This window comes from Myxocyprinus asiaticus, chromosome 12 (genome assembly GCF_019703515.2).
Source record: "Myxocyprinus asiaticus isolate MX2 ecotype Aquarium Trade chromosome 12, UBuf_Myxa_2, whole genome shotgun sequence".
Lineage (NCBI taxonomy): Eukaryota > Metazoa > Chordata > Actinopteri > Cypriniformes > Catostomidae > Myxocyprinus > Myxocyprinus asiaticus.
This window is the reverse complement of record NC_059355.1, coordinates 40,988,586-41,012,518: the sequence shown is the minus strand read 5'-3', so window position 1 is coordinate 41,012,518 and position 23,933 is coordinate 40,988,586. Positions and strand designations below refer to the sequence as shown.

Here is a 23,933-nt window from a genome sequence, read left to right as displayed (position 1 = left end):
CTCAGTCAAACGGACATAAACAGCACTTTATCAACAATCGGCTCACTGCCGATGATAAGTAAGGCGCTTATGAACCATTAATCACATTAAATGTGCCGTAAATTCACAGCTGTGTGGTTCTTTTCTTTTAATATTTTTTTTTTTTTTTTCATGTTGATTACCACCTTATTTCTACGTCTGTAATAAAAACAATCCAACATTTCCATCCCCAAAGGCAACACATTATTTCTTATTATTATTCAAGCCTAGCTTTTACCCTCAAATCAATAAGTGCTTGGTCTTCCGCGACAGTGATGAATGCAACCCAGTCGCATCCTGTTATGATATTGTTTAGCCATAAAGAAATGCTTAGATGGGCATATGAAAAGCTTGGTGAGATGGGAGGTCGAAATAATGTCCCCTGCATTCATCGGGTCGATGCCCATAACTACAGAAACTTGGTCAACCATGTCAAAGCGGCAGATTCTCTGTCCTTTGGATTGCCAAAGGCTGACTCTTCAGAGATGACCCCCACCCCTGAGCTGCTGTTACCCATACTCACTCGCTTCAGGGACAGTTGTGCACTCCTCACTGGCAGCTGGTCCGCAGCCCACCCGCGTACAGCACCGCAGGTAGAACTTGTATCTGCTCAGGGCTTCGAGGTCCTGGAGGTGCAGCTTATTGCTGTCAGCGGAGATGTTCATGGTCATCAGAGGGCCTACTTCCTCTGTGTCATTTACTAAACAGGAAAAGGGAAATAGAGCCCATCTTCAGACACAGGAATACAATGTCAGACTTATTTATAAATAAATACACTATGTTGGCACCCCCTTCTAATTTACAGATTTGGCTCTTCTAGAGAACTGCAACTGCTTGGAGAGCCTTTTTCTTTTCCAGCTTGACAATACCACTGTGCACAAAGCAAGGTCTATAAAGAACTGATTTACTGAGTCTGGTGTGGAAGTGCTTGACTGCCCTGCACAATTCCTAGACCTGAACCCCACTGAAAACATTTGGAATTAATCTGAATGCAGTCTGTGAGCCTGTCCCCATCCCCCAATATCAGTGTCTTACCTCACTGATACTCAGTCCGAATGGGAGCAAATCCCCACAGCCATGTTCCAACATTTAGTGGAAAACCATCCCCATTGACAAAGATGGTTTTGAAATTAAATGTTTAACAAGCACAGACTGTGTGAATGTGGTGTTCAGGTATCCACATACTTACAGTATGTAGTGAAATTAATGTATAATTTCATATATTAGAAACCATGAGTGATCACGAAAATAACAGAAGAGATTTGCAGAATTTTGATATGTATTTATAATGTCTTATGGTTGGTCTCACAGCTGAACTGGTAAAGGGAAGGCCATGTCATTGAAATGTCAGATGCATTTTGTCAGCCAGAGTAGGTCAAATTCAAATTCTCGCTGACACAAACTGACAGTTTGCACCATGATGTTATGATGACTTTAAAACCAATGTTGTGCACCATTCAGAATAAAATTGAGAATGCCTTTTATATTCCAACTGAATACCTGATGGTAGCAAATAGAATCCAGAATTGTATTCAAATTCCTAAAATTCAAATTTGAATAGTAGAAAATTTGAAAAGTAGAAAAAAAATAAAATAAAAAAAAAACTGTTGTAAATGTAGATTTTACAGCAGTTTTATATATATATATATATATATATATATATATATATATATATATATATATATATATATATATATATATATATATATATAGGGACATTTTATACTGGTTGCACACAACATTTGGGGTATTTCAACATTACCCTATGATATTAATAATCAATGTTTTAAATTAAATTTCAATGTTATATTTAATTAATAAACTTTAGTTTTATGAACAATGGTGGAAAAACACTACATTTACCAGAATGCATTTACCAGAGAAAGTATTAAAACACTATTTCTGGTTGGAGTCATGGCACAGTGGTTAGTGCATGTGCTTCTGACATGTTAAGCTACTGTGCTCTTGAGCTGACGCATGTTCAAATCTGCCCTAAAAATGTCCCTATTCCATTCCCTGTTTTCTCCCAATAGTTCCTCTCCATTATGTCTATAAAATAACCATTTCTAAATCCTCGCAATTTACCATGTGAAAAAAGTTAATTTTGTATGATTGCAGCATAGCTAGATCTGGCTGTGGGCCATCTGTGCAGTAGTGCTTTAATCCCAGTTGCTATTTTACGTTTCACGAGTACAGCTGTGCACTCTATCGCCAGCATTTTACACCACTTTCTTCAAGGAGACTTCAATGAGCCCACTTCAAAGGGAGCACAATGGCTCTCCTGATGAAAACTTCCCTTCCTCCGCAGCATCAAATATAATTAGCTGACGAGACCTCCCAGACTGTACGCATCATAATCAGCTTCGTCATCATTCCTGCTGGGATCAAGTTGCGTGTTGAGTGTTCCATATGCCTGGGCCAGTGTTCTGCTGTGAAACAATGTATGTAGGACAGCGTGGAGTCAGTGCTAAAGAGGGCGTCACACCAGCGGTTTTCAGCACTGTGCTACCTACCTGCTTTGCTTGTGTTTGGGAAACCTCTTTGTAAATGGCAGAATTTACTTTTTAAACCTATTTAAATAAATTCTGAAACGGCTCTTGTAATATTTACAGAATATTTGCTTCCCCATGTTTCCAATTTTACTATAGTAAATCACTGTTACTTAACCATTGCTTTGATGTGCATTATTAACCTGCTTTGTTAATGTAATCAGCTGTGTTATTCACTATAAATACTAATTAAAACCCAAGTATGCTCTAATGCCATGCAGAAAACGGTTGCTTAATACGCTAGTGCATCTTTAATTTCGTATAACAGGACAGTATAATGAAAATGAGCAAACTGAGTTGAGGTGATTGCTTCCCATAAATCATTTAGTAGAAATACAACTGTGTTTCACTGAGTTTTTATGCAGTTATATTCATAAAACTAAAGTCTCTGTTTAATATTAAACTGCTGCCAACCTTAAAGATGGTGGCACAACAATATCTCCTAGTGGTGAGGCGTAGGCATCACTCGATGTAATGAGACGTGAACCATAATAGAGCTATTTGATGTTTTAGACGTCCAAATCTGCATCATGGGGAATACGTGGGCACAGGAATACAGCTTTTTATGCTCTTTTTCTCCTAAAAATTTACTTTCTGCAGCCCATTAAGCGACAGGAACTAACGGACTCTAAAAACATACAATGCAAATGCAGTGGTATTTGGTTTCACTGCAGAATCAATATGTTACAGCTAGTAATGTCACTGTGCCATTGGCCACATCAGAAATGAAAATCAGGAAAGCTGTTTACTGGAACCCCTGTGTGTAGGCCTAACAGTAAGATTTTGATTTTCACAGCAACATTTGTGAGCATGATGGAAATTTGATGTTCACATACTCAGCTGGTACTGCAGGATGTAGCCAATTAGAACTCCATTTGCATCAGTGGGAGACGACCAGGTCAGGGTGACCTTGTGTTTTTGGATGTTTGTAACCCTGAAAGAAGCCACTTGACCAGGAACTGAAGGCGAGAAAGAAAGAAAGATAAAAGAAAGAAAGAGAGAAAGTAAAATAGAAAAGAAAAAGAAAGAACAAAATATTAGATTGATATAAACATTTTAAGACATTTAAGGAATAACTCTCCAAAAAAAATAAATTCTGTCATCATTTACTCACAGTCATTCATTCGTTCAAATATCATTTGAATTTCTTTCAGCATTACTGACATCAAATCCATCACAACACTTTTTTGGGGGGATATAAGTAAATATTTCAACATACGTAAACACAAATGAGATTTGAGAGCTGCGGTTGAGGGGAAAATTGTCAGTAAATAACTTCAGTCTGTTCGGTAAAACACTTATCGCATAACTTTAGAAGACTCAGATTATAACACATGTCGTATGTACTACTTTTATGGTGCTTTTGGGGTAATGTTAGTTTTTGTCCTTTTTTGGAGCTTGAAGACTCGGAAGATGAGAAAAATGTTGTATGGACTTCTTTTATGGAAATTTATGGTTTTTTTTTTTTTTTTTTTTGGAGCTTGACGTGAGGTTACTGGTGCTGTGAGAAATTTCTTCACAAATACTCCTTTTGTGTCCACAGTTTGAAACGGCATGAGGGTGAGAAAACAATGGCAGAATTTTGGATGAACTAACTCTTTAGAAATAAGACAACTATTCAATCACATTTATTACCCCCAGTACCAAGTGTCTTATTTTTAGCTCTTGAGTTCATCTGGTCTTCTCCTCACTCACCTCCCTCAGGGGTTTTGAAACTGACCGGATGACTTCCAGGCCCATTTCCTCTGTTGTTAAAGGCCATGACAATGAGGCTGTATTCAGAGAAGGGCCTGAGCCCCGTAACTACCGCATGGGTCCTCTCCCCAGAAAATGTCAGGGAGTGTTTTTCTCCATGTGTTTTCGTTAAGTGAAGTAGACTACGAAGCCTCAACAAGTTTACCTGCAACACACATTGACACAGTAGGGTTCAAAATCTGGAATTCAAATTTGAATTTAAATCTGGAAATAAACAGAGTTTTAGGATTTTGGAAAATGTTAAACAAATAAACCTTATGATGTAAAATGAATAAGAATTATTTAATATTCTGCATTATTTCTAGATCACTAATCAAAAAATACATATATATATATATATATATATATATATATATATATATATATATATATATATATATCCACACACATACACACACATATATACAGTGTGTGTGTATATATATATATATATATATATATATATATATATATATATATATATATATATATATATACATACATACATACATATATATATATATATATATATATATATATATATATATATATATATATATATATACATACATACATACATATATATATACATACATACACACACATATATAGTGTATATACTGTATATATATATATATATATATACACACTACTGGTCAAAAGTTTTGAAACACTTGACTGAAATGTTTCTCATGATCTTAAAAATCTTTTGATCTGAAGGCGTATGCTTAAATGTTTGAAATAAGTTTAGTAGACAAAAACATATTTGTGCCACCATATTAATTTATTTCATTATAAAACTAAAATGTAATAAAAAATAAAAAAAGTTTTTGGAATTGATGACTTGGACCAAATAATAAAGATAAGCAGCCACTAAGTGCCCAACATAGATGGGAACTCCTTCAATACTGTTTAAAAAGCATCCCAAGGTGATACCTCAAGAAGTTGGTTGAGAAAATGTAAAAAGTACATGTCTGCAAATTCTAGGCAAAGGGTGACTATTAAGATGCTAAAATATAACACAGTTTTGATTTATTTTGGATTTGGATCACAACATAATTCCCATAGTTCCATTAATGTTATTCCATAGTTTTGATGACTTTACTATTATTCTAAAATGTGAAGAAAAAAAATTATAATAAAGAATAAGTGTTTCAAAACTTTTGACCAGTAGTGTATATTAAAATAGAAAAATATATAAAAGAAGCATTTCGCAAGTGGACTCAGACTTTTGAACTCTGCAATATATAAGGCTAGAATAGTCAGTTCACTTTTTAAACACATGTGGATAGCTGTGACGGCTTGCTGGGAGACAAGAGGAGCCCCACGGTCACAAAAGGGGGTCACTGCCCTTTAAACTGTGGCTAAAAAGCAAAGACATGTTGGAGAGAAATTACCCTGTAGCCCCCCAGATGTCCATGAAGTTTGTCCTTGTGAACATGGGCCCATCTAACCTTCACCATGGTGTCATTCATAACTTCAACTGCTACATCCTCCGGAGCTGCTGAGGGGACTGTAGACAAATATAACACCCAAATGTACAAATACAATCTTACAAATGGCACTATATAGCTGCCTTTCTCAAATTACACTTTTTCTACATCAGGATAATGTCACCGAATTAGATTCAGCTATATCCTCAACATAAGGACAAAGAAATGTGGTGTAATTTTGCAGGTAATCATGGGGAAAACTGTGGTGGGGGTAATAGCTGTTTATGTGGAGTTATAGACTATGATATTGTTTTTACGATTTGTAACTACATTTGGTTCTCGAAACTCTACGCAAATTGCCTACGCTAATGTTATTTACCGTACAGAATCTAAGTAATCTATATAAACAAAACACAACATTCACAGTCTCACAGACTCTACGTAAAGGCACTTGCTAAAGGGAAGAGGTTTTATGATTAAAGTGGAATAACTTCAAGAAAACATGCACTAAGATAATAAAAAAAGAAACACTAAACTAAGCCGACTACACACAGACATAGTGACCTGAGATAACATCGGGAGGGCAGCTCCATAGAAAACTTAAGGCAAGAGAATAATTAGAGCTTAAAATGTAAATAGCTTAAAGCCATGATAACATTTCATTTGTCAGTCTGTGGATGACTATAAAGACTCGGAGTGAGGAAATCGTTTTCCCTCGTGCAATTTAATATCCTCAATAAGGCAAAACAAATCGCCATATCAGTGCTACCATTTGGATACTGAGTAAAGGCAAGATGCAATTTCATTGGTGCTCACTTTCTGCCTTGTAGCTTTGTTGATACTCTCACTTTTGGTAGGGGGTGGGGGAGGGGGTTCTGTTTACAGGGCAGTTCTTATTTGTAATGTAACATGACCCATATAAAGGGAGAAAAGGTTATAAAAGAGGCATATTATACATACTTTGTATGCTCTCAATGGAAAGCATGCACAATACTTTGACAGTGAGTGAAATATCATTGGTGTTGCCTTAGTTGAATGTATGCTCATTGCCGCAGCTCAGACACAAAGGAGAATGTTAGTACTCACAGTCCTCTCCTGAGTATGCTGTTATTATTTTGGGGTCCGGGCCCCAGCCCGCATGGTTCTTGGCCTGAATTTTGATCTCATAAAGGACGAACGTCAGGGTGTTTTTAACAACAAACGAGTGCCTCTTAACGATGTGTTCTGTCCAGTCTTCTTCAGTACCTTGTCTTCTGTAGCTTACCTTGTACTCCAAACCTGGGCCGTTGTGTTCAAGAGGTGACAACGGCTGTGACAAGAGAATGAAACAGCTCAAGTAAAGAGGTTGCATCATACAGCATTTATTATTATTATTTATTCATTTATTTTTCTCTAAGGTGCACTTATAATGTTAGTATAATGTTTTTTGTTTTTGTTTTTTTGTGCCAGAAGTTTTTTTGATTAGATCAGACTAAGATGATCAGGGAACTTGATAAAAATAAACTTTAAAGGAATGTGCCGGGTTCAATACAAGTTAAGCTCCATCGATAGCATTTGTGGCATAATATTGATTAATACAAAAAAGTTATTTCGACTAGTCACTCACTTAAAAAAATAAAATAAACAAAATTACAGTTCCAGTAAGGCAATTACAATGGAAGTGATTGGGGACAGTCCATAAATGATACAAAAGTATAGCAACAAGACTTAAACATTATATGTGTTAACATGATTTTAGAGTGATAAAATCACTTACTAATCTAATCTATGTAATTATATCCAATATTATAACTTTGCTGTCATGACGATGCAACACCAGTAAGCACTGTAATCTGGTAAACACTGTAATGCTGGTAAATCCCTGATTTTGATTAAAAAAAAAACATTTTGATAATTTTTTTGGACAGTGTGTATTTGAAAGTTTATGGACTGGCCCCAATCACTCTCTTTAAAAGGGCTTTACTGTAACTACAGTTTTTGCTTTGTAAAAATAAATACATGGGTGCCTGGGTAGCTCAGCGGTAAAGATGCTGGCTACCACCCCTGGAGTTCGCTAGTTTGTTAGTTTGAATCCCAGGGCATGCTGAGTGAGGTCTCCAGCCAGGTCTCCTAAGCAACCAAATTGGCCTGGTTGCTAGGGGGTAGAGTCAAATGGGGCAACCTCCTCATGGTCGCTATAATGTGGTTCGTTCTCGGTGGGGCACGTGGTGAGTTGAGCATGGATGCTGCGGTGGATGGCGTGAAGCCTCCACACGCGCTATGTCTCTGTGGCAACGCGCTCAACAAGCCACGTGATAAGATGCGTGGTTGATGGTCTCAGACGCAGAGGCAGCTGGGATTTGTCCTCCGCCACCTGGATTGAAGCGAATCACTACGTGACCACGAGGACTTAAAAGCACATTGGGAATCGGGCATTCCAAATTGGGGAGAAAAAGGGGAAAAAAATCAATCAAAAAAAAAAAAAAAACTTGGGACGAGCCTAAATAATTTGTTTGTGGTGATCAACATTATGCCGCAAATGCTGTCGGTTGAACTTCACTTGTATTGAACCCTAAACATTCCTTTAAGCAACTTGTTTCAAATGCTGGGATTCCATAGACCTCAAAGTAAAAATTAATTCCTCATGATATGAACCCCTTTAACTGACAGGAAACAGCGACTTAAAGGAATCTTCATGTAGTTGTTTTAACTCTTGTTATCTTAACAATTAGTGAGGGATCTTCACTAGGTCACTAGGTAGCTCTCAGATCACAGGTTTTCAGGTCTTTGAAATGATGTCAAACAATTGACAATTGACTTTTACTAATACGGCCTTGATGTACAACTGCTACATTTTCTTTTACAATGAGCTGGCAGCAAAAGACTGAATAAAATGCAATTATTCATTACAGTCCACCATGAACAATGAGACTCCTAATAATTCCAGAAAGTACAAGTGAATTACCATGAAAAGACGGCCTAGTAATAGCCTTGTGGGTGTAAAGGAGATTCACCTTTGTATGAAAATCAAAATATATGTATTCTGTCCCTTATACTTTTAATCAAAGACTCTCTCTGGGTTCTTTTGATGGGAACCTGTGTCCAGAGAGATAAATTTCAGCAGGGCTTTGTAACGTTTCCAACAGTATAACAACAGAGATAGCACTGTTTTGCTATGCAAAACTCCCATCTCTGGGAAAACGCTTATCGATAATTGCAACCAAAAAACTGACACTGTTAGTTTGCTTTCTCCCTCTGAGAACTAATTGAAATTCGGTATTTGAGAGCACTTCTTTATCTGTGCAGCCCTTCCAGTGCTTTGAACATGAAAAATTCCTGAAGACTATTGGAATTGAACATTTAGCGTCGTACCTCCCAGTTGATATCCATTTCATGTGGCAAATGACCTTCGATCTTGATATTTTCAGGGTTCTTGTCAGGTGCTTTTGAAAAGAGCAGAAATATGGATTTTTTGAAATGGTCTGTGAAATATGCAATTTATAGACTGGAGCTCAAACGAGAGGGAAAATCAATTATCTCACAAGTTTGAATGTTTTAAAGTTCAGTAAGCAATGTGGTGGTCCTCAGTGCACAGAAGTCTGTGGGGAAAGTGACATAGGGGAACAGTGCAAGGAGAGACTACAGACCTGATGGTGGAGTTTTGTATCTTTCAGTGGTCTGGCTTGCTCGACCTCTCCCGACCTCATTGATGGCAGAGACTCTGAAGCGGTAGTCCACATGTCCATGCAGCTTCAGCATTGCAGAGTGATGGTTACCTGGTATTCTCATCAGCTCCTTCCAGCTGCCTGGCTCATAATGGCTTTCCTCGAACTCTATAACAAACTCTGCACATAATTTTAGAGAATCAAACTATTAGGACTGGTGTCAAGGCAACAAAGCCCACAAAAAAACCCTTTTATATATATTCCTAGTTCTTATCCTAAATTTCTTGTGATGTTCCTCATTTGTTGAGTATGTTTATAATGATTTTACTTGCTAGCAAACATTTTGTTCACCAGTTGACCTAAAAAGAAATACTGACCGTAGAAGACTTTAGACCACTAAAGCACCCCTATGCAGCATATCCCCTAAAATATCACTATAGTACTTCCTATGACAATGTTGAGAATGCAACACGTACTTGCGTTAGACAGTGAATTGTGTTCCGACACATTTTGGAACACAGCAACATTTACATTTAGTCATTTAGCAGACGCTTTTATCCACAGTTACTTACAAATGAGAAACATAAGCAATTCATTGAACAAAAGTCAACAATATTTGCAGTATCGCATTGCTAATTTCAAATAGCTTGAAATCAAGCTGGCTAGCTAGAAGCATTTGCGTTAATGTACTTGCATTAAAATCTGTTTTTGGCCTCAGATGCAAAACCCAAAACACAGACCAACATTTAAGGGACTGCAATATCCATATGTATTTTTATTCAATGAATAAGATATATATTTGTAAAACATGATCATTTTCCACCCTCATTCTGACCCTCTGTCAGAAACGCTCGGTTTGGTGCTGCTTCTCCTTTAAGACTTGACAGTAAACGCCCACTTTTATGATTGGCTGACCTGCTCTTTTCTTGCAATCTCACTGCTTACCGCTAATGGCCGGGCTAATGATGTGATAAGGTAAAGTAGGCGTTGATGTGTTGTTGTGGAGGTGGTCAGATGCAAATGTCTACCACAGTGTGGCATAACAATGTGGAGGAAGCAGAGTTGTTTTGGCAGCTTGGTTTCAACAAATGCTCTTTTTTGTAGTGAGGAGGAAGTTTTGAGTACTGAAACTTAAAGTGTTTTTATGGTACAATGAACAAAGTAAATCAAGGTAAATTTTATTCCTCATGCCATGACCCCTTTAAGGTTCTGTTTCTACTTGATCTAAACTTTAAAAAAATTACTTTTGTAGGTGTAACCTATTGTAGTCAGGTTCATTCAGTTATATTAAATAATATTTTGGCTTGAATTAAACTAGTTAATTTAGATTGGTTTTAGAATTGTTATAGCATTTTACCACAAATAAATAAATACATAACAAAATTAGTGTATATCACTTGAAATGTTTGGTTTACTTCTACAAACCTTCCGTGTTCTGTTTAGTTCAGGGTATCATAATTACTATTATATGGTCAGTGGGGTGTGGGAAGACCATGTTACCAGTAATTGAGCTGTTATGATCATCTCCTGATATCCACTGCAGTTTCACACTACTGCCATTGATTTCAGACAGAATCACATTCTCGGGTGGATCAGGAACATCTGAGAAAATCAACAACATTGTTTTTTAATTTACATTAGTCCAACTCATTGTTAATATTGTTGGTGAAATCTACAACTAAATGACATAATTTGCATTAGCTGAAAATATAAATAAAAGTAAAATAACATAACTGGGGAAAAAATTAAAATATAATACATATTCATGACTAAAATACAAACTAAAATATAAATGACCTTGAATTAATTGTAGCTTTTTGATACGCAGTATATTATAAAATTTAAAACCTTCAATCAAGAAAAGGCCACTGGATAGCATTAATATGGCATTAAGAATGTTAACATTATTAAAAATACATTATTTAAATTATATCAGTTAAAACATTAACTTTAATATCCCTAAAATATTACAACCAAAACCAAAAATCTCTTAAAATCTAAAACTAAATTAACAGTCAAGGAAGTTAAAACTAATGGAAAACTAAATTGACAGAACAAACTGAAAATAAAACAGAACAATAAAAACTCAATTAAAAATCAACAGTAAAATAGTCTACAATAATTCTGATATAAATTCATGTAAAAGGCTCATAGGTTTTAACAATTTTATTGAAATACATATGATGCTGCTTTATTAAAGAGTACTGTACATACTGTAACCAGCAGTGGTGCCATGAGTAGTCACATTCAGCCTGCATCACTCCCTCTCTCTCCCACAAATTTCCTGTCCATGTCTACATTCCTGAACAGTAAAGACTAAAAGCCCATAACTTACCCACAACTGAAAGCTGTGCAACTGCCGTGTCTTGGTCGACTGGTGTTCTGGCCACACAGGCATATAAGCCCTGGTCTCCAAAGCTCACATTGATGATCTTAAGTACTCCATCATCGAGCACATATCTACAAGAACAGGTGAAGACTTTGATTAGAAAGACGTTACTTGCACTGACATTTACCACAGTAAAATAATGACAGCCTGCTTAATCTCACCGTGTGTTCTCACTGCTGTTAAGAGCTATGCCATCTTTATCCCAGAGGATCTCAAAATCATTACCGAAGGAAGGATCGAACTCTGCCTGACATGAAAACTGGATGGTGGTTCCGACCAAAATCCGCAAATCTTGTGGAGGGTCTACTATTTTGGTTGGATCTGAAAGAGAACACATAAATCAACATTTTGGTGCATGTTTACGACTACATGAATTAATTACTAAGTGAATTTAATCTCAAAAACCCCTTAAAGGATTAGCAATGCAATACTGCAATATGGCATCATTTACTCATGTTGTTCCAAACCTGCATGACTTCCGTGGAACACAAAAGGAGATGTTAGGCATGATGTTAGCCTCAGTCACCATTCACTTTCATTGCATCTTTTTTCTATACAATAAAAGTGAATGGAGACAGAGGCAGTAAAAGGATCAAAAAATAATTGTGGGTTTGGAACATGAGGGTCAGTAAATAATGACAGAATATTCATTTTTATGTGAACTATCCTTTTAAACGTTGTTTGAATTCACATTAGTGCACCCATTTCTCTTACCTTTGACCTCAAGGGTTGCAGCAATGGCAGCTTTGCCCTCTGTGTTTTGAGCAAAACAAGAGTATTCCCCACTGTCTTCTTTCATCACGTTATGGATCTCCAGCGAGCCATTCTTACGAATGGAGAATCCTTCTCCTTCCACAGCATTAGCACTGTCAGCTTTACTCCTGTTCAACCATAAACCAGCTGGGTCATTCTCAGGAAACTGTGCTATTTGTGTACATACAGCTTGTGCGTCCCCAAGAAGTACTCTTAATATAAGTCATATAGGATCCTGAATGTAATCACATTATTTAATAGATTTAACTCAAATTAAATGTAATCAGTTAACAACATAAAATGTTTCATTTAAAAATGTTTTAATTCAACATTTGAGTGTTTCTCATGAAACCTGTCAAGAAAATATCCTGGTCCTATTTTACTCCAAAACCTAAACAAACAAACAAAAAATATTAATTTGCATATAGAAAATGAAGAAAATGACAATTTAGGGCCACTAAGATTTTTTACATTGTGGCATAATTTACATGACAGTTATGCACATTTCTAACCCCCCTTGCATAATATCATAAAAAATATAATAATAATAATAATAATAATAATAATAATAATAAATAAAATAAAAAAAAGATCTTGTGCAACAGCATCTTTTTTCCCATTGTAATATAGTACAAAATGCTGTGTTATGGTAATGAGAATCATAATTGAAAATAGTGGGAATAGCAAAAATAATACGTCCCATCCTGACAAGTTACAGTATTGAAAATTGAGGGTAATATGTGCTTAAGTGTCCTAAAAAATTATGTCACAATGCAAAAAAATCTAAATTGTCCCTAATGCAAGCTTCATTTTCTTTAGGTCAAATATACTTTCATGTTTTTATTTGTTTTGTTTAGTTTTTTTGTATCGAATTGGGGGTTAAATATGACCAGGTCATTTCCTTGACAGGTTTCGTGAAAATCACACTTTTTTCATTTAATTTTTTTACATTTGGATTTACATTAATTACATTTACAAAGGTTATAGAGAATTAAAAATATATAATTTATTGAATTTATTAAAATTAAAATATAGTGCTTTCACTGTCTGGAAGGTTTCCTCTCAAACACTTTCTGAAAAAAGAAAAGGCAAAATTTGTCTTTGCACTTTCTGTTCAACCCCATTTTGATGCAATATTTGCTTCTTTAAAATTTATATTTTGATTGTTCTGACATCACATTAAGGAGAGTGGCATCTTATTTTGATATGGTTCAAACTGAAATAATCTCACTTTTTCAGTTTAAACCAATGTTGGCCTTGCTTACCTTAATAGTTCAACTCTGCTATAAGAAAAAACTAGAGAGAAACATTGTTCTTGACACAAATCACGATAATACTGAATATAAATAATGTGGTGTGGTTGCACTGATCTTCAACCTCGTAACATTCAACCCGGAAACATTTTAAATGTAACAGGGATAGCACAAAGGCACAGCTTTCAAAGAGCAATGTAATAGGTTTTCAAATGATATGAAATGAAAAGACAATTAAAAATAATAACTAATTAACATTACACATTATTTTGTCATGATAAAACTTGAATCTGCTCTTTCTATTCCACAACCACTTCTAAAGAATACAAATAAATTGCATATGAAAATCAACTTCAGGTATTTATATATATATATATATATATATATATATAAATTTTATGAACTTACAATGCACTGTTTGGCTTCTTGATGTTACGTGCCACCACAGTTAGCACTTCCACTGTTATTGCTTTAACTTAACAATACCATAGTTACAGATCCACATGAGCAGTTTACCTCATTACAGTATACAGTGCTGAACATAGCCTGAGGGCTCCACCCTTGAGTAAACTGGACCACCAGAGCGAAACAACACAGGAGTCTCTATTGTTGCAGTCATAACACCGCTAGAGTTGTGCTGCTCTCTGCTGGCCTATGTAAATATTGCCATTAGAGCAGCCTGTACTAACCAGGTAATGCTGGAGGATGGCGAGCTGAAGACCTTACAGTTCATGAAAACACCTTTCCCCTCCACTGTGGTATATTGAAGATTGTTCTCTGTTAAGATCACTGGCTGGATGTCTGGGGAGAGAGTTATCAGCATTATACCATAAAAAAAATACAAATTAAATAATAATAATAATAATAATAATAATAAATACAAGATTGAATTAGTCTCGTTATCTCTTTTCTTGGACGACGTGCGGTGTTATCAATTTATGTATAAATCCCTCCATATCCTTGGAAAAGCTACTCAAAAAATTAAGTATTGATTGTTTTTTTTTTGTTTTTTTCAAGTTTTTTTTTCTTTTTTTTTTTTTTTCTTACAAAACCTTGGGTAACAGGATTGAATTATTGAGGTTGACGAATTCAGTCAATCGAACAATTTTCAAAAAAAGGTAATAGGGGTAGATCCATTTTCATGATAGGATATATTTATGGTAGTAAAATGTATTTAATTAACAATTAAAATATATATTTATATATTTTATGAAATATTTTAAAAATATTTATTTTATTTTATGTAATAATTTATCTAACAAATAAATCTTAAAAAAGGGCCTCCATTGGACACCATAGTGTACTGTATTTGTGGAAAGTTCCACTACTGAAAAAGAAGCAAACATCGCGGTTACAGTGAGACACATACAATGGATATGAATGGGGCTAGTCCATAAACTCTAAATTACACACTGTTTGAAAAGAATGGCCACAAGAGGCAAACATTATGCATGTTACAGTAACATGATTTTAGTGTGAAAAAACTGCTTACCAATCTTATCTGTGTAAAGTTGTATTACAAATTTGTTGCCATGATGGCGTATCACCGGTAAACACTGAAATGTGGTACATGCCATACAGGGGCAAATCTCTGATTTTGTTTCACTTAATGTTAACATGTATAATGTTTACATCTTGTGGATATACATTTGAAAAGATGTGTATTTTAATGTTCATGGCTTGGACTTCCATAGTAAATGCCTTACTGTAAACAATAATTGTATTTATTTATTCATTTATTTTTTTGTATTAATAAACAAGGGAAGAGTACAAATATTTTTTGTAGTGATTGTTATCAAGCCGCAAATGCTGTTGATTAAGCTTAACTTCTTTTTTTAACTGGAACCTTTAAGATAGTCTGCAGGGTTTCTGCAGGATTACTGAGAGATATTCCATGTTTACTCTATGTTCTATCTTATTTTATTTATTTATTTTTTCATATTCATATTCAATCATATTCAGTTGCTGAAAAACATATATATATATATATATATATACACACACACACAGTACTGTGCAAAAGTTTTAGGCACTTGTGAAAAATGTTGCATAGTGAGGATGTCTTCAAAAATAATGCCATAAATAGTTTTCATTTATCAATTAACATCATACAAAGTCCAGTAAACATAAAAAAAAAAAGCTAAATCAATATTTGGTGTAGCCACCTTTGCCTTTAAAACAGCCCCAATTCTCCTAGGTATACCTGGATACAGTTTTTCTTGGTTGTTGGCAGCTAGGATGTTCCAAGCTTCTTGGAGAATTCACCACAGTTCTTCTATATTTAGGCTGTCTCAATTGCTTCTGTCTCTTCGTGTAATCACAGACTGACTCGATGTTCAGTGGGGGGCTCTGTGGGGGCAATGCAATCTCTTGCAGAGTGCCCTGTTCTTCTATTCTAATCTTTTCTATTTGCAAAAGTAATGTTTGGGAGTCTAAAATGTATTCTTCCTATTGACACACTAAAGCTGAAGATATAAATAACCATCTTAAGACAAATGTTTTTAAGAAACATCTTAAGTGCCTAAAACTTTTTCACAGTACTGTGTGTGTGTGTGTGTGTGTGTGTGTGTGTGTGTATATATATATATATATACACACACACACACACACACACACACTACCGGTCAAAAGTTTTGAAACACTTTACCGAAATGTTTCCCATGATCTTAAAAATCTTTTGATCTGAAGGCCTATGCTTAAATGTTTGAAATTTGTTTTGTAGACAAAAATATAATTGTGCCACCATATTAATTTATTTCAATATATATATATATAAATCAGTTTTTGAAATTGATGACTTGGTCCAAATAATAAAGAAAAGCAGCCAATAAGTGTCCAACATAGATGGGAACTCCTTCAATACTGTTTAAAAAGCATCCCAGGTTGATACATCAAGAAGCTATCCATAGTTCCATTTATGTTAATCCATAGTTTTAATGACTTTACTATTATTCTAAAATGTGAAAAAAAAAAAAAAAAAAAAATTATAATAAAGAATGAGTAAGTGTTTCAAAACTTTTGACCGGTAGTGTATATATATATATATATATTTTTTTCTTTCTTTTTTTTTCGTTTCTTAGCACCATATTTTTATCTCTCAGATGAAAGCAGCACATGTTTTGTTTACAGCAACTGAATATGAATGGAGAAAGGCAAAATTGTTCACATAAAAGAGCTTGGCTGCCTAAGGGAGAGTGTGTCTGGAGATGAGAACAGACAGAACAGCTCTGAAGCCTGTGCGCTATCAATAGGACATAAACGAACCCCAGGGCCTTCCTCTGGCAATATCACACCTCTGCTTATGGCTGTGTCCACGGCAACAAAAAAAATAAAAAATAAAAAAAAGAAAGAAAAAATAGGTGCTTGTTCGTGGCCAGGCTACATTATGTAGTGCCATTGTGGTTTTATGTGCTTTTGGCTTGGAGTCAATGAAATCATGAATGTCCAATAAGAAGGCACTTCTGAAAGGAACAAGTCAGTGAGCCCTATTTCAAGTGGATTGGAGAGCGGCCCTCTGATGGTCAGTAGTGTTTCAAGTGTTATGAAATAAGTTTTTATACCACTACATTGTTCATTTATTGATTATGACTGCATGAATGTCATTTAAAGTGTTGATTAATTTTCTATAATGGTATGGCAATGAAGTACTTCCAGGATTTTTTAAGACATTACAGTTCAATATCAACTTTAATATCACTTAACCACATTCCTTCCGAACTAGTAGGCGACTTGGGCTGTTTCCAGTATTGTTTTAGGGACTACAAATCTGAAGTAAACACATTAAATAGACATTTACATGTTGTTATCAAAGTAAAATATCTTACCCCAGACCGTTTAATTAATTAATAATAATGCACAAAATAATAAATAGGTCTGTCGAAAAATATTCGTACTTATTAAACATATTACAGTTCCAGTTCTAAATTCTGATTCGATGAGGCACATTAATTATAACCTGTTATACACATTTCATTTTTTTTTTTTTTTGCCATTTCCTTAAAGGAATAATCTATGAGAGAGTGTGCATTAGTGATTTTCCCACAGTTAAGAGGGTTTAAAAAAACTCAGCTTTACGTTGTGGCTAACAACACCCCTTAACCATGGTAAAAATCACTGTATTGCACAGCCTTCAATAAGCAACATGGCTTATTGCTTTAATTTATTCTCTGCCTTACTTTAAACAACATGAAAGCAAGAAATGATACAGCTGGGAACATTATGTACTCATATCTCTACAAGTAAAAGATGATTACTTGTCATTATTGAATGCAAAATCTGAGATTCTTGTTGAGCATGATTGTAAAACATCTCCAAATGGGTGCAATTACAGTGCAAATGGTGGAGTTTACTTACTCATAATCATGATGTTGGCATTGGATAGGATGGTGCCATGTCTGTTTGAGGCCTCACACTGGTAAACAGCGCTATTATCAGGGTTTGCGCTGTGGATGAAAATGGTGCCATCTTTCAAGACCTTCCTGTTGGATGCTGGGACCTCTGACATAGAAAATGTGGATTAAAAGTTTAGTTAAAATTCAATAAGGCAGGGTACACCGGCTTTGGCCTCACTACTTTCATTATCATCTAGTGCTATAAATTTGAGCAACAATCACGATATAAAGATGATTGTTGAAAATTCTTAGTTCTAGTCTAGTAACACTTAATTATAATTTTCATAACCAACATTGTCAAACATTATCACATTGTAAATTTAATATACACTGGGGGCCAAAAGTTTGGAATAATGTATAGATTTTGCTCTTATGGAAATAAATTGGTACTTTTATGTACCAAAGTGGCATTCAACTGATCACAATGTATATTCAGGACATTAATAGCATGAAAAATTACTATTACAATTTAAAAAAAAAAAAAAAAAAAAAGCACAACTAACCCAGAATGCTCAGATGTCAGCCATACATCAGCCAAACACATGCCACACCCACCCCAGAACTCATCCAAAATTTACCCTGAAACCCTAGAGAGCAGCCGTAATTGTTCCACAGTTATGCCAAAATCCTTAGATGTCAGCCAGACAACAGCCTTAACATTACCATGCCCCATTAAATATCAAATGTAATATTTTTCAATTTAATTAAATGTTTCGTCACTCACTAAATAAGGAAATATCCGATCTTCTGATTCTTAAATAGATATTTTAATAAACATGTAATCTGTTAATATTTTAGTTAATATAATGTCTGACTGATTATCATCAGATTTGATGGAGTATAATTAGGTGTAATTACTGTACAGTGTGCAGCCAGGTTTGTTTACATTGCATTGTGGGAGTAGCCTGTAAAGCTATGATGTTGAAAACAGGAATTTATGTGGCCCCTTAAAGTCTTAAAAATGTCTTAAAGGGATAGTTAAATGTTAGGACTTAAATGTTTATCTGTTTCTCACCCACACTTATCTCTTCTGAAGTATGGATTTAACCACTGGAGTTGTATGGGTTTTATGTTGCCTTTATGTGCTTTTGGAGCTTCAAAGTTCTGGTCACCATTCACTTACATTGTATGGACCTACAGAGCTTAAATATTCTTCTAAAAATCTTTGTGTTCAGCAGAAGAAAGAAAGTCATACATATCTTTAATGGCATGAGGGTGATTAAATGATGAGAGAATTTTAATTTTTGGGTGAACTATTCATTTAATTGACCATTAATAGTTCTAAACATAAATAACTAATACTGCCATTATATTCATTAATTTCTGTTATAGCTCAATTTCCTGTACAGCTGCTTTGAAACGATGTCTGTTGTGAAAAGCGCTATACAAATATATTTGACTTGACTTGACTAATTTCAGTTTGAAGTGAAAGACGCAGCACTTATATCACCCATACACCAAAAACGTGGGGTGCTCGTGTTACAGTGTATTTAACAGTTTCAATTCACAATCAGTGAGTACCGGACATTTACGACAAGCGTTCGCTGATGATCTATTGTTTATGAATTCCTGATCATATTTGTTATATGACTATGATTGTAAGAAATTTGTTTCAAATATCTGTTTCTTTGAGCAGCTGGGAGCACAGACATTTTAAAATAAGAGTCCCCGATGTATTTTGGGTTTGTTTATTGTTAAAAGTCCATTTTGCACAAAAATCTTATTTTTCCTAGTTTATATTGGTATTTTGGTTAGTCCCCCCAACTGGGGGTTGCATCAGGAAGGGCATCCCTCATAAAACCTGTGCCAAGTCAAATATGCGGATCACGGATGGTCCACTGTGGCGACCGCTAATGGGAGCAGCCAAAAGAAGAAGAAAATATTGGTATTTTGGTTGCATAATAAACCGCATATGAAATTTAATTTAATTTGGACTCTAGTATCCTCTATGTCTGTGTCTGTCACAGTAACTTTTTTTTTTTATTTTTTTTAAACATTCAATATATTCATTTTTAAATCTATTGGTCAATTAATTGGTTTTAGACTTTCTTCCATAACTTTATGGTATTTATTACTTCAGGTTCTGAAAGGTTTGGTGAAAATCAGAGAAACTAGGAGAAGGCTTTGAGTGGACTAATTAGTTAGACAATTTTTGAGGCAAATTAAACATTGCTGCATCCAAACAGCCCCCTCAAGCAAACTATAAACTTTTGTCCTATACTTCAGTGATTATTTTAATGTTTGTACAACCCCAATTGCAAAAAAGTTGGGACAGTATAAAAAATGCTAATAAAAACAAAAAGTAGTGGTTTGTAATTTATATTCACCTTGCTAAATTGAAAACACAACAACTGCACAATATACGATGTTTTACCTTGTGAATTTCACTGCTTGTTTTTTTTAATGTACAGTAATTTCAAAACAGTTGATTGCAATACGCTCCAAAAAAGTTGAGACAGGGGCAATTTAAGACTAATAACAATTTGACGAGTTAATATAACAAGGCATTGTGAAACAGGAGATGTTAAACAAGTGAGGCAATCGTGTTATAGTATATGAGGAGCCTCCAAAAACAGTCTAGTCCTTCAAGAGGATCATTTGAGATTTGTTAATTTGCCAAACGATGCTTCAGCAAATAATCCAGCACACTGAGAACAATGTTCTCCAAAGTCAAATTAGAAGGATTTTGGCCATTTCACACTCTTCAATGCACAATATAGTTAAAAGATTCAAGGAATATGGTCAAATCTCTGTGCGTAAAGGGCAAGACGAAAACCACTTCTGAATCCCTCAGACATCACTGTCTTAAAAAACATCATTCATCTGTAATGGATATCATGAACATGGGCTTGGGAGTACTTAAGTAAACCTTTGTTAGTCAACACCATTTGCCGCTGCATCCACAGATGCAAGTTAAGACTTTACTATGCAAAGCAGAAGCCCTACATCAACACTGTCCTGAAGTGCTGCCGACTTCTCTGGGCTCGGTCTCATCTTAGATGGAAAGTAGAACAGTGGAACTTTGTTTTTTGGTCCGATGAGTCCACATTTAAAATAGTTTTTGAAAAACACAGCCGTCGTGTTCTCCAGGCCAAAGAGGAAAAGGACCATCCAAGCTGTTATTAGCATCAGGTCCAAAAGCCAGTGTCTGTATGGGCCAGGGGTGTGTCAGTGCCCATGGCATGAGTAAATTGCACATCTGTGAGGGCACCATTAATGCAGAGAGATATGTACAAATATTGGAGCAGCATATACTGCCAACCAGCACCATCTTTTCCAGGGACATCCCGGAATTTCAGCAGGACAACTTCAAACCACATACTAGCCAAATAAGCAGAGAGTGTGGGTGCTAGATTGGCCTGCCTACAGTCCTGACCATCTCCAATTGAGAATACGTGGTGCATTATGAAGCGCACAATACAGTATGAGGACCCCGTACAATTGTGCAGCTGAAGACCTGCATAATGGATGAATGGGGGAAAATTCCACTTTTTAAAATAACAAACTTGTGTCTTCAAAGCCTAAATGCTTAATAAGAAATGGTGATGTTTCACAGTGGTAAACACTCGACTGTCCCAACTTTTTTGGAGTGTGTTGCAATCATCTGGTTTGAAATTACTGTACATTTAAAAACAAAAAATGGAATTCACAAGGTAAAACCATAATGAATTCCATAATGTTTAGTTGTAGTGCTTTCAATATAGCAAAGGGTGAATATAATTTACAAATCACTCCTTTTTGTTTTTAATTAACATTTTCCATACTGTCCCAAATTTTATGGAACTGGGGTTGTAACATAAACCTAAAGATATTGTGTGATTGAAAAAAGACTGTTTCAGCAGCTGTTTCATACTTTGAAATTGCAACTACTTATAGTGGCAGTTTGAACGAAGAATTGAATTTTGCAGTATGATAAAGCAACACACTGTACATGCATATTCCACCGGTTTGATCATATATGTGAAATGGTTAAGAAATTAAATGGGTTCAATTTCTATTGGATGTTAACTTTAATGTACATAAACTTTAGATCTGTTTGGCATTATTACATTTTTGTGAGGGACTTTTTGAAAGGGATTTTAACTGAAGTCATCATGCAAAATCATTTGAACCAGAATTTCATATTATTAATGGATATTAATGAATGGTTTTTCAGTAATATGGCATAATGAATGAGAGTGTATACCATTCAGTGGTCGGCCATTGACTCTCCATGTCACACTAGGTTGAGGATTTCCCGTCACGACACACTTGATCACAACATCAGCTCCAATCGTACCCAACTGACTCTGAGGTTCTATCTCCCACTCAGGAGGTTCTAGACATGGAAGATAATCAGGTCATACTAAAATGAATTTGAGCGTGTGGACATTAGTGTATGTGTCATATTTTCTTTTCTTTTTTTTTCAAACTTATAAAAAATAACTAGACACAATTAGTGATATGTATTTAAAAATATACACAATTTTTATTTTATATGTAGGAAAAACAATGTACAGTATATACAGTATTATTGAAAATATACAGGTAAACACAAAATAAAAAAGATAGTGATCACAACTACTTAATTTTTAATTATGAACAATAATTTGTTAGGGTAATTTTTTTTTTTTTTTTTTTTTTTGACAGCAATAAACAGAGAATGCTCATTGTGTCGTTAGAGGATATAATGTATCCACAAAAAAAAAAAAAAAAAAAAGAAAAGAAAAGAAAAGAAATATGTCTTAATATTTGATTCCACTTATAGTGGTCCTTATAGTACTGCAAGCATTTGTTGTCACTGGACAGAAGATGGAGCTGTTTTACCATAAAGAGTGACTTGTAGCACTTTAAATATAAGCATAAGGCCTATGCTCAAAATTAAATTCAAACCATTTATAAAACTGACACATTGTGGTTATAGTTTGAGCTCGCTTTGATGAATAATGTGACTCACCTTCTACTGTAACATGAAAGTAATGCACCACTTCTCCATAGGGATTTTTGGCTTTGCACATATATTTCCCCTCATCCTCTTCATTTACCATCTCTATTGTCAGCAACTTTCCATGACTCTCCACTATGATCCTTTCTGGAAGCTTTTGGCCCATTTTCAACCACTCCACTTTTGGTGTTGGACTGAAGGGGTGAAAGACCAAAGATGAACTTACACTCCTGTTGTTAGATTAATCGATATGCCAGTTTTTATGTCTACCTATGTTTGGGCTTAAATGTGTAGGTACAATGGCTAAACAACTGGCAAAAAAAAATTTTTTTAGTAAGGCTAGTTCTGAGAAAAGTCTAGCATCATTTGTTTGCAGATGCCACTTTGTTTGATAGCCTGTTATCTAATGCAATGCCCTTTACACTTAAGTGGGCTTCCACCTAAGTATCCAAATAATTTTTGGAGCTACTATACATTATACAGTTGTATATAGTAGAATATTTCACAAGCATTATAAGTGGTATATATGACATTAATGCCATGCTACTCATTTGTATTGCAAATCAACTGAATTAATAAAATGAATTGACAATGACACTTACAAGCCCTCTGCAATACATTCCAACTGCAGATCTTCTCCTTTCACCAAATATGTGTGGGACTCCATTCCTTTGGGCATCAGTAGACTGGGCTTCCTCTCCAAGAGAGAGTTTGCTTTATAGCAATGAGAATATGATATAACAGATAAATGTCTAGTGCATGATAAGTATTCAAAAAGAATGTGAATGTTTAAGGTATCTGGCATGCTTCAGATGATGCTTCATTCATGATTTAAAAGCTTTCAC

At 35.0% G+C, this 23,933-nt stretch overlaps 1 protein-coding gene across 9 annotated transcripts in view; it reads right to left on the bottom strand.

Annotated features, from left to right (window-relative positions):
• Nucleotides 1-23,933, bottom strand: part of LOC127449133 (neural cell adhesion molecule L1-like protein) — a 143,375-nt gene that overhangs the window by 22,525 nt on the left and 96,917 nt on the right. For all 9 annotated transcript variants that reach the window (XM_051712333.1, XM_051712331.1, XM_051712335.1 and 6 more), the window contains 16 exons: nucleotides 23,691-23,802; nucleotides 23,101-23,282; nucleotides 22,351-22,482; nucleotides 18,127-18,270; nucleotides 14,463-14,574; nucleotides 12,482-12,648; nucleotides 11,929-12,088; nucleotides 11,714-11,838; nucleotides 10,879-10,980; nucleotides 9,361-9,558; nucleotides 9,086-9,156; nucleotides 6,821-7,043; nucleotides 5,699-5,814; nucleotides 4,263-4,467; nucleotides 3,404-3,526; nucleotides 542-718 (listed from right to left, as the gene is read on the bottom strand). In XM_051712333.1, coding sequence (XP_051568293.1) covers nucleotides 542-718; nucleotides 3,404-3,526; nucleotides 4,263-4,467; nucleotides 5,699-5,814; nucleotides 6,821-7,043; nucleotides 9,086-9,156; nucleotides 9,361-9,558; nucleotides 10,879-10,980; nucleotides 11,714-11,838; nucleotides 11,929-12,088; nucleotides 12,482-12,648; nucleotides 14,463-14,574; nucleotides 18,127-18,270; nucleotides 22,351-22,482; nucleotides 23,101-23,282; nucleotides 23,691-23,802 — 2,349 coding nt within the window. The remainder of the gene's footprint in view (nucleotides 1-541; nucleotides 719-3,403; nucleotides 3,527-4,262; nucleotides 4,468-5,698; nucleotides 5,815-6,820; nucleotides 7,044-9,085; nucleotides 9,157-9,360; nucleotides 9,559-10,878; nucleotides 10,981-11,713; nucleotides 11,839-11,928; nucleotides 12,089-12,481; nucleotides 12,649-14,462; nucleotides 14,575-18,126; nucleotides 18,271-22,350; nucleotides 22,483-23,100; nucleotides 23,283-23,690; nucleotides 23,803-23,933) is intronic.